The 12,208-nt window shown below is 36.1% G+C and overlaps 1 protein-coding gene across 6 annotated transcripts in view; it reads right to left on the minus strand.

Annotated features, from left to right (window-relative positions):
• The window catches only part of LOC125664628 (serine-protein kinase ATM-like), a 408,026-nt gene that overhangs the window by 153,059 nt on the left and 242,759 nt on the right, over nucleotides 1-12,208 (minus strand). For 5 of the 6 annotated variants that reach the window (XR_008800024.1, XM_048897448.2, XM_048897451.2 and 2 more), the window contains exons 35-37: nucleotides 7,488-7,578; nucleotides 7,241-7,375; nucleotides 3,637-3,855 (exon numbers count right to left, since the gene is read on the minus strand). Coding sequence is in view for 5 of the 6 variants with exons in the window: in XM_048897448.2 (XP_048753405.2) it covers nucleotides 3,637-3,855; nucleotides 7,241-7,375; nucleotides 7,488-7,578 (445 nt within the window). In the remaining variant the exon portion in view is untranslated. The remainder of the gene's footprint in view (nucleotides 1-3,636; nucleotides 3,856-7,240; nucleotides 7,376-7,487; nucleotides 7,579-12,208) is intronic. The other variant, XM_048897449.2, reaches the window with a different exon arrangement.

Consider the following 12,208-nt stretch of genomic DNA (forward strand, 5'->3'; position numbering starts at 1 on the left):
ATCCTAATTATTGATTAAACATGTAATAATTTATATGTATGCAGGTACCGAAGTAGTGTACTATATCAATCTTGAAAAGTACAATTTTTTTTCTGATTAATTATTCATTCCCTTTCATTCTGATATTTTTATTTCCCCAGTTTTTTTCTTTACAGGTTAAATTTTATGGCTTAGGACTTTTCATCTTGGTTAGCTAAGAATATCCATCCACAGTACACCCAAAACCCATGGCTGTGAAGATGAATTTTACCCTCATATTCCAGTGTTATATCGGACCAAAAACCTAGCACGTTTGTTTTACAACTTTCATTCAGAAGACGAATACGAACGATTGTGTCACTGAATAATCAACAAAACGTCTGCATTTTTATTTCAATCATTGTCAACTGTATACTTTGTGATATTTCAAGACTAAATATAAACATGTATATGGCAGATCTAAATCACCTATTCTTAATTACAATGGAAATTAGATGTTAACTTATAAGATTTTTTAAAAACTTGTCCAACAAAAGTACACTGCTTATGGTACACATTTCCTCCGACTCTTACAACCGCTTTTATATTGTGACATGTGCGGGGGGAGTCAAAGCTGACTCCATATCGAAAAGTGGGAATTCAGCGACACCAGCTGGTGTTGCTGCTTTGCCTATTTTTTAAAACTTTATTTCACTGATTTAGATAGGATTCAGTTATCAGATGAGTATTCTTCAAGTTACTTTGACGTCGTTTGGAATTTTGTGTATTTGTGTGCTGACGCCATGCGCAAAGAAATCGAATGGCGAGGAGGCGGTCAAAGTGATGCTTCACTTGTCAGTGCTTTATACGGCAATAGCATCGTATTCGTCATGATTAACTTGTAGAAAAATCATCCAATAACCGAATCCTCGCGTCATGGACGGTAGATCCATGAAACATAATAAAGTTATAAAAGGTAGGCAATGCAGGGACACCGGTTAGTGTCGCTGAATTCCCACTCTACAATATGGAGTCCGATCTGACTCTCTCCCGCACATCTTTATCTACTGGAAAGTAACTCACTACTGAGCAAAGTTAATACAGGGTAAGTTATGTCATGTCAAGATATAAAAATCGGGGGTAAGAGTTGGAGGAGTATCGTATCAGTTGATAACTTAATATATATCCCTACCCAGGGAAAGCCAAGTCAGATGTCTGGAATTCTTTTTTGTTTCTTGAAACCAAAACCAATCTGGATGTCATGGTAACCCCCCCCCCCCCCCCCCAAAAAAAAAAACCAACAACCAATTTCATTCCTCATTAACAGATTAATATAGATATCCATAAACATTTATTAACTACATGTAAATACTGATTATATCAATCATTGATCAATACCGTTCTTCTGATTTTGACCGATTATCAATTATGAATTTATCCTGATTATTCAACACTAGTGGGAATAATACAGGTGTTTGTGAACAGGATGTCCAGAATTTGGGCATTTCATAAACATGAGACCCACAGGCCTTATCGGTCACCTGAATACTAGTGAAAAAGTATCACTACTTCCATGGGCTATTAAATCTAGAAAAAAATTCCTGTTCTGAATACCTAAGCTAAATTCTAATGTTCAGCAACAGTATAAAACAAGATGTGTTCTTAAAACTTCACTGCCCTCAAAAGTGCATACACTGATGAAAGGCTTTAAATAATAGGTGTATTAACCTTAAAACATCAAAATAATTTGGACTCATCGTAAAGTCATAACCCTGGGTTGTGAAATTCACCATTTTTTGTATATCCTTTTCTGCTATTCCTAAGTATGCATTTAGATTTTATAGAGTATCAGCAAACTTACACATAAATACTATATATACTAAGTTTGGCCCCACCCTGGGGTTAAAACCCTTACTCTGGGGAAAATCTAATTTACAATTTTGGTAAAAGACTACCTGCTCTATCCATTTAGTTTCAATTTAGTATCAAAAGCACTAAAGAAAATGTTATTTAAGTGTTTTACACATAAACACTATATAATAAGTTAGGCCCTGCCCTGGGGTCATAACCCCTACCCCGGGGATCATAAAATTTACAAGTTTGGTAGAGGCCTTCCTGCTCTACATCACTATGCATTTAGTTTTTCCTACATGTGTGTGGTTCTTGAGAAGAAGATTTTTGAAAATTGGTCATTTTTGCCCTGCCCCTAATGCCCCAGGGGTGCAGGAATCCTGAAATTTACAATTTATGTTCCCCTTGTTCCAAAGATGTTTCATACCAAATTTGAAAAGAATTGGAATGATAGTTATCAAGAAAAATTAAAAATGTCTATTGTTCACACATTCAATAACTGAACATTTTGGCCCCACCCTGATACCAAAACCCCTACCCCTGGGATCATCAAATTTACAATTTTGGTAACGGACTACCTCTTCTTTCTAAATATCTATTTACTTTCAATTTAGTATCAATAGAACTAAAGAAAATGTTATTCAAGTGTTTTACACATAAACACTATATACCAAGTTTGGCACCGCCCTGGGGTCAGAACACCTACCCCGGGGATCATGAAATTTACAATTTTGGTAGAGGCTTTCCTGCTCTACATTACTATGCATTTAGTTTTTCTTAAATGTGTGTGGTTCTTGAGAAGAAGATTTTTGAAAAATTGTCATTTTTGGGCAGTTTTTGCCCTGCCTCTAAGGCCCCAGGGGTGCAGGAATTTATAATTTATGTTCCCCTTGTTCCAAAGATATTTCATACCAAATTTGAAAAGAATTGGAATGATATTTATCAAGAAGAAGTTAAAAATGTTTATTGTTCACACACTTAATAACTGACCATTTTGGCCCCACCCTGATACCAAAACCCCTACAGGGGTGCTGGAGTCCTGAAATTTACAATTGATGTCCCCCTTGTCCCAATTTGAAAAGAATTGGACTGGTAGTTATTAAGAAGAAGTTAAAATTGTTAACGCACGGCCCACGACAGACGAAAACCAATTGCAATAGGTCACCTGAGTTTACTCAGGTGACCTAACAATTACAAGAATTGAATGATTTATATCTAATATCTAAATAGTGAATGGGGGAGGCGGGCATGTTGGCCAAGCAAAATGCTTTTTTTGGGTGAATCACTTCGATCATGGATCCAAAGAAGAGAAAAGTTTGGGGTTTACAATACCCTTGTGAGAAAATTTCGCTTAGAAGATCCATGTGGTTTTAAAAACATTTTGCAAATGACAGAAGATTTTGATTATCTACTGGAACCCAGTCTCTCCTCTTATTCAATGTAAAGATACATGGAGGGAAATTTTGGCTATGTAATCTCAATTCTGACCTTTCTTTTAATTGATTATTATATGCACCTTGACACATGGAATACAGCAAGTTCCATTCTATCTGCCACAACACAACAACCATTAAGTCTGAGACAAGGGCTTTATACTGTGAGTTCAGATGCATCCAAAATGCATGTGTCAAGATGCATAGTGTAAATTGGCCTATGATAGACAACCAATCACAATAGTCATCGGAGTGATTCGGGTGACTTAAGAAAATAGATGTTCAGTCTTTGGTACATCTTCTTGAACTCCTATATAATTGCAGTTGAATTTTTTTATATAATCAAAAATTCCATAAAATTTCTTCCAAGCTTAACAGAAACAATCTGGATTACCTGGACACTGGATCTGCCAGACGCCCTGCTCCACATCCATACACCCCATCTGGATCCCCAATCTGTCTATATGCCTCTAGTAGGATATCCTGTACATTCAGAGTCACTCCCTCTGAATCAGAACTCATGGAATCTACCTGAGAATCTTGAGTGAAGCTCTGGCTTATGGTCTCATACAATGTGGAGGACTTCTTCAATGTCTCCTCTTGTTGCTTTCTACTAACAAAATACATCTGTTTCATGGGCTTAGAATTTTATGGATTTGTCAAATAATACAAATTTGTTGATGCATATTTTCATTCATGGTAAGGTACTTTATGCTCTTTCTTTACAAGCAACAAGTGACCACAAACTGTACAACATATGACCGTTGGACCTGTAGTCACATTATGCACTTATGCACTCTGAATTGATAAAAAAAACTGGAAAACTGTTTAACCTACTCTTACCCCTAAAGTAGGTCATGGTGCACTAATCCAGCTTGAATTGCAATTGAAAATACATTCCTCTGAAAGGAAACTTGCGTCTCTAAATCTGTATCCGTAAAAAATAAAGTGCACCGCCACGGCACATGATACGCCCGTCACATATTGTTAACAGTATAGATTGTACCCATTAAAACATTTTTTTTTACATCACCTTAATTAAATGTCACAGTGACCTTAAAGTAGGATGCGACACACCTTCTACCTAAGATGCATTAGTTGACCAATTTTGGTGATTCTAGGTCTAACAGTTATGAGCCGGACAAGTTTTTGCCATATATGGCCATATCTTCTTAATGAAAAGTCACAGTGACCTGGTTTTAATGTGCGACACACCTTCTACCCAAGATGTATCTACAGACAAAGTTTGATGATTCTATGCCTTGTAGTATTTAAGTTACGGGTCGGACACGAAAAAGCTAACAGACGGACGGACAGACGGATATTTTCTTAATGAAAAGTCACAGTGACCTGGTTTTAATGTGCGACACACCTTCTACCCAAGATGTATCTACAGACAAAGTTTGATGATTCTAGGCCTTGTAGTATTTAAGTTACGGGTCGGACACGAAAAAGCTAACAGACGGACGGACAGACGGATATCTTCTTAATGAAAAGTCACAGTGACCTGGTTTTAATGTGCGACACACCTTCTACCCAAGATGTATCTACAGACAAAGTTTGATGATTCTAGGCCTTGTAGTATTTAAGTTACGGGTCGGACACGAAAAAGCTAACAGACGGACGGACATGAACGCCATACCATAATACGTCCCGTCTTAAGACGGGCGTATAAAAACTAAGGTTTTTCTACTAAGTGATACTACAGGTGACTCTCGATAACTCAAAGTTCAAGGGACCTTGATAAAACTTTGAGAAATCAAGAGTTCGAAATTCGGAAATTGAAGGTCCGCCGGTATGGTTAAGATTTTACAGTAACCGGAAATGTATACCAACAAGATCATATGATATCGTTTTGACATGTTTCCCTTTATATTCGTAAGGTACTTTGATATCAAAACAAAAAACCTTATTTTGCATTAATAAAAACATTTCAAAGTTTATGTATTAATTTGCTCTTTAATCATGCTTAGATAGGCATATAAAACCAAGTTCCGATGACGCTTTACTATCGCAAACTAAACAGAGCACAATGTTATGTGGCTTTACCCGAATGAGTAAAACGATGTTTTAGAGTAACTTTACACAAAGAACAAACTCAAGAAATTTAACAGTCTGTAGATCTCTAAATTATGTATAAAACTTACTCTCTTGTTGTCACGTACGTCAAAACAAAGTATAGATTTTATTCATCTTCAGATTATACATAATTTTAATCATCATGACCCAAACCCCAGTGCAAGGTGTAAACTGACCAATTAGCCAATTATATACTCAAGTGTGTCACCTCCATCAAGAAGCACTGGCAATGTTTCACCTATGTAAACACCTAATTACCCCTTCGGCATTCAACAAAATCCAGGTAAGGCCCAAGCGGAAATGATTACATGCTTGGGTAACGGTGGGTATACGCTACCACCACTTCGAGAGATCGAGAGTGAAAAACAATGAAATGTGTTTTACGGGACCCAACTTCACTTCCAGAGATCGAACGTTCGAGAGATCGATAGTAAATTTGCTTTGTTATATAGAGAGAAAAACCGGGACCATGATTTCACTTCGAGAGACCGAGAACTTCAAGAGATCGAACTTCGAGCCATCTCGAGTCACCTGTATGACTTTGACCTTGAAAAACAAAAGGCATCCTCTGCTTGGCATAAGGTGTATGTGTTTGATGGTCTTAGCCCCAACGGTTCGGTCTGTACCCTGCTTACAAGATTTTCCTTCTAAGTGATACTACGACCTTAACCTTGAACAAAAGGCATCCTCCACTTGATATGAGGAGCAAGTGTACCAAGTTTAATGGTCATAGTCCCAATAGTTCGGTCTGTATTCTGAATACAATGTTTTCCTATTAAATGATACTATCTATGACCTTGACTTTTGACCTTGAAAACAATAGGCATTCTCCACTTGGCATGAGGTGTATGTGTACCAAGTTTGACGATCCTAGCCCCAACGGTTCGGTCTGTATCCTTCCTACAAGGTTTTCCTACTAAGTGATACTACAGAACAAAATGTGTCCTTCAATTTGCATGAGGAATATGTGTACAAAGTTTGACGGTTCTAACCCCAATAGTTTGGTTTGTATTCTGCCTACAAGGTTTCCCTATTAACTGATACTATGACTTTGAAAAACAATTGGCATCTTTCTCTCATCATGGTGATTAAATGTACCCAGTTTGACAGTCCTAGTCCAAATAGTTCTAATTGTATTCTGCCTACAAGGTTTTCCTATTAACCGATATACTACGACCTTGATCTTTGACTTTGAAAAACAATAGACATCTTCATCTCATCATGGTGTGATTAAATGTATCAAGTTGTAAGAGCCTATCTCCAATAGTTTGTTTGGTATTCTGCCTACAAGGTTTTCCTATTAACTAATACCACCACTTGAAAAACAATGGGCATCTCCCCCTCATCATGGTGAATAAATGTACCAAGTTATAAGATCCTAGCTCCAATAGTTCTATCTGTATTCTACCTTCAAGGTTTTCCTATTAACTGATACTACGACCTTGACCTTGAAAAACAATAGGCATCTTCTTCTCATCAAAGTAATCAAATGAACCAAGTTGTAGATCCTGAAGCTTAAAAAAATCATTTGAAGATGCGAGTTTTCGATTCGTATGGGGCTTTAATGAATATTTGAAGGTATGTTTAGACACCAGTATAGTAGGCAAATATGTTAGGTATTCTTTTATATTAAATTTAGGAGACGGCAATACAAGAATACAACAATATGAGGCCTCAACCATGCATATTTTTATGCACCATAAATTGAAGGTTTTTGTAAAGGGTGAATCTGTAGCTCTCTGATCTGTTTTCTCAAAGAGCTACAGTTCTGCAGCTACCAACATTGGTGCTCAATGAAGATTGACAAAATCACAGTATGTACATGAACACTACTACATGTAAGGAAACTTACTTATTCAAAGACACATACTGATAGAGAGGTCTTTAGAAATTCAAAATGAAATTTTCATTGCACAAACCTCTGGCAATTACACCAAATCTCTGCATACATAACAGTAGAAAACTGTGATGAGCAAAACAAGGCAGCCTTGGCTATATGGAGATAATTGACATCCAACCAAAAGTTGTTATCCCATATTGATAATGGTTTTCTCCTGGAAAACATGATGACAGCATGTGTCAACTACTTCACTATCAATAAAATAAAACAAGGAACAATCCGAAATCTCAATTTTCCCGATTCTTACAAAATTTGACTGAACTCACCCTTGCTGTGGTCTGGTTTCTTGTCTTAGATACTGTATGACTCCAAGCATGGTTCTGATCGACTCCTTGTCCTGACATATACTGTAACTTCCTGAATAAATAAAAAAAAGTTGAATATAATTATGTCATAAGAGACACTGGCCATAATGCTCACCTAAGTTGCTGTAAACCAACTTTTATTCGCGTGCGAGAAAACTTCACGAGATTTGTGAGATCCTTATTGTTGTGAATATTTCTCGTGCACCAGTCCTTGAATGTCTGTCATAAACTCAGAAAAGGCTAAATTGTGAAAATTACTCACCGCAAACTAGTTTACTAAAGGTACATGAATCGCGAAGTAAAGTAGCTACTAATAAAAATTAACTTACAGTAACTTGCTCAATTTTTGCTACTTTTTGCGTCCCACACTTAGCCAAGGAGAATATATGCACAACCATAAGGGAATCTTATATCCTAATCCTTGATGAAATTATCTAAAGTACTTAAAGTAGAGGTAGTCAGGATCCGTGTTAATAAATTGTTAATGATATTCCACAGGCACTTATATCACCTGGGGACCTATTTACGTTAACTATTGGAAAACACTCCAACAGTCGTGCATAAATTCATTGATTTCGCAAAATCTGATGACATCACAGGAGGGTGGAATTACTTTAATATGACAAAATCATGGCCCTATCATTCTCAACAGATGATTTTCGCAAGCATTCATGTTTTGATTCTGGAAAACGTGTAAATGCTGGAGTCGGTGACGGTTTATGCTTCGACCGACGTTTCGACTCAGATGTGCCTGGATTTACATAATAGACAACTTAATTGTTTTCAAACATTTAACAGCAATGCACAAAACCGTCACAAGGAAATCAAAACTTACTTGCTTTTAATCCATTTTCAACATGTCCCTGCCCCAGGTTTAAATCAGAACTCTGATTATGTCAGCCTGCTTTTCTCTTAAAGGACACATCGCATGTTTTTAAACTTTTTAATTTTTTCAGCAAAATTAATTCATTTCATGCCTAAAACTACTTTACATGTGTTTTAAATGAAACAGTTTGCGTAGTTTTCGAGTTTGAAAGTGATGAAATTCAAATCTTGCGATATGCATATTTCCTTCGATATTTTACGCGCCATTATCTGTGACGTCATATGCGACCTCGAGCGAGAAGATTTGAAAACAGTTGTTAGCCATTTCATAAACAGATTAGATTTAATTGACAAACAAACAATTATCCCATTAACGGCTTGTAAATAACACTGCATTAGGGTGTTTTGTGCCGTTTAAGGGTGTATTTGCTGTCAGTAGAGAGGCTTTGGACTGTGTTTTTTTTTCAATTTTCAAAGGAAGGTATGAGGGACAAGACGTGAATATTTTTTGTCGGCACAACGACTTTGCCATAAAAAAACCCAGTAGAATTTATCCCTGTATTTTTTTAAACAAAGATGTAGATAAACTGCGAGAAAATAGTTCTATCGAAGCTACCCACTGTTACATATAGGCCTACGGCTTATGCTTTCCGCTCTGCTCTCAAATTCAATACACACTCGCACCAACTGACCTTCACCTTGTAACAACATATAGGCAGAACTTCGCGTTCGCTAGCAGTGTCTACCAACTGGTAGTTTTAAAAAAAGAAATTTGAAGATAAAAGATAATTGAACTTTCAATTATAAATAATAAAATATGATATTTCCCAACTTTGAATTGAATTCTAATGCTTTCATTTTTTTTTTTTAAGGAACGCGTGTACGTCTTTACAACAGCACGCCGCGCTCCCACTTCCTAAGTAACAACGTGTAGATAACAAAAAAATAATGATTAATAAAATTGATTGAATAAAATAATTGAAAAGTATTGGGATTTTCATCATAAGTTTGATCATTATTATTATTTTTTTTTTTCGAAATGCACCCGTGACAGTAGGCCTAGTTGTCAATGATACATAACCGTATCATAATTTAGGTCTATCTAACTTCTCCAAAAATAAATTTAATAATAATTGCACTGTTTATTTTCAAAGAGCAACAACGCTAATTACAGTTGTTTACAGAAATGACATTACCATATAGTGTTTAGACAGTGCTCCCATGTAAACATTATTTACTCGCAGATTTCATACTCGCTTTCCTCGCTACATTTGGGTCGCTATTTGTATGCACTGGTGGCTAAAAGATATAAGACTCGGGGAATTTGTCAACATCGAAATAAATGTTATCCATGGTAAATAAATTAGGCCCCTAAAACCGGAGGTTTTAAAAATATCTAACACTACTTTTACAACAAGTTGATCGACGAAGGTCGCATATGACGTCACTGTACGTACCACGTGACTACCTATCTAATTAACTTAAGGCTTTTTGAAATCGGGGCTTAGATTTAAGTCCGTATTGTGGCTAATTATTGCAATACTTCAGCGAACAAACTATTACAATTAATTTCTATAAGCATAAGGAAGACAAAATGCATATAATTTTGTATACTTTGAAAACACGATATTTGTCCTTTAACTGGTCCCCTATTGTGACAGCTCCCAAGACCAGTTAACGTAAACCCGAGACAGGGGACATGTTGAAAATGGATTAAAAGCAAGAAAGTGTTGATTTCCTTGCTTCAGTTTTGTGTTTGAAAACAACTTGTCTATTGCATAAATCCAGGCACATCTGACTCAAAACGTCGGTTGAAGCATAAACTGTTACTGACTCCGGCATTCACATGTTTTCCAGAATCAACAAATGAATGCTTGTGAAGAGAAGTCGATGAAAGCTATGCCTCTTGACTTCTCTAAAGCGAATATATAGCTCATGGCTTGGTCAATCAAGTGAATTTTATTGACTAAAATTTCAAACTCCTGTGACTCTAAGAACTGAGCACGAAAACAACGGGAACGTCGATCTCGAACGCACTTATGTAGTTATGCACATTTATAAAAGGATTAACTCGGAGGTTACTGTATGCTTCTAAAGATCTTGAATGCAAAATAAAGTATGGTGGTCTTTTTCTTCTGTAGGTGTCAGAAACTGATTTGCTTGCAACTGTGATGTATTTGGTTTCATTAAATACTATTGAATAAAATAAAGATCATTTTTAATATGATATACTAGACGGACTAGTGAAATGCTTTGCAGACTATAGTGAACATCAATAGTGACTAGTCCGTATGGACTAGTGCTTAAAAAAGTTAATTTCGAACCCTGCACACTGTTATATTTCCTCATTTTAATTATTGTTGTACAGTTTGGTGCTCAGCCAAAAACAGGGTTTTTATTGACACACATTTTAAATTACAGAAAAGGGCAGCCAAAATTATATTAAATGTGAAAGTAATTCAGACTTTTACAGTTGATATTTTTAGTGTTCTTGAATTGATGCCTGTTCATGATTATTTTATACATAGAAAACTAGTGTTTCCTTTTAAGGTTCTTAAAAATATGACACCAAAATATATGAACGTTTTTAGTTTTGTCAGTCAAGTTAGTTCCAGAACACAAGAAGTAGTGATAGTGATCACAGTGACATTTTATATTTACCAAAAGTTCTAACTGAATATCATAAATTGTCTTTTAAGGTATCCTCCACAGTTTTATGGAATTAGTTGTATGAGTCTATCAGAAGCTGTGGTTCTATTGCATCATTCAAATCAGCATATTTGCAGCATTATTACTCAAATAAGTGATACATATATATAGATGTGTATATGTTTATTTTTTCCCAGTGATATCGTGTGTATATTTTATGTATATAATTTATATTATGTTATCTATTTTTCTATTATCTCATTCATCTGTCTGTGAAATATGTTTTATACACAACCACAATATAAACTAGTCATTTGTACAAATTGTGCTCTCCTGTCTAAATAAAGAATTTATTATATATGGTCGCTCCAAAGTGCGATGGTCACGCCAAAGTGCGATGGTTTGCGCCAAAGTGCGATGGTTTGTTAACGTTATGGATGCCAAAGTGTGATGGCCAGGCGAAAGTCCGATGGTGCAGAGTTAAGTAACGTTTGTGAGGTCACGTCATTGTGACGTCATGCTTAACGTCTTTCAAAATAAAACCGACGAAATGTAACATGGAGGACAGCAACGGCAAGGTATACAAGGTTGAGGATAGTGAGAACGGCAAAGTACATTTGTTGTTGAACTATGTACTTCCCCGAAACATTCTTTAATTCATGATCATTTATTACTTGTGACGTACACGTAATAAAATCCTGGGAATATGTTATAATGCAAAACATTCTATACGATTTCGCGTTGGTAAATTTTGTGTTTAATAACACGACAACTAAATGGTAATGAAATAAGTTGAACTTCTTATTTTTAATGCATGTGTTTTGCACTGATATTTTAGTGAAACAACACACGGTTGGTACAGTCTGTACCAAAAACACTATGTCATTTACAAACCAATAGATTTCGGCGTGTCACACCATCGCACTTTGGCATGTCAGATCATCGCACTTTGGCGCATGAGTGTGGACCATCGCACTTTGACGTGTCACACCATCGGGGATTGGCGCAGACCATCGGGGTTTGGCATGACCATCGCACTTTGGAGTCTTACATATATATTATTATTATATCTTTGGAAATGTGTAGGACATATATATGTCACGTTTTCTGTATAAATTACGCACAAATAGGAAGGCATGGCATGTATGGGTATCCATTCAGTTTTAATCCAGTATCAATAGCACTAAAGAAGATGGTATTTAAATGTT

This window comes from Ostrea edulis, chromosome 1, assembly GCF_947568905.1.
Source record: "Ostrea edulis chromosome 1, xbOstEdul1.1, whole genome shotgun sequence".
In the NCBI taxonomy this organism is placed as follows: domain Eukaryota; kingdom Metazoa; phylum Mollusca; class Bivalvia; order Ostreida; family Ostreidae; genus Ostrea; species Ostrea edulis.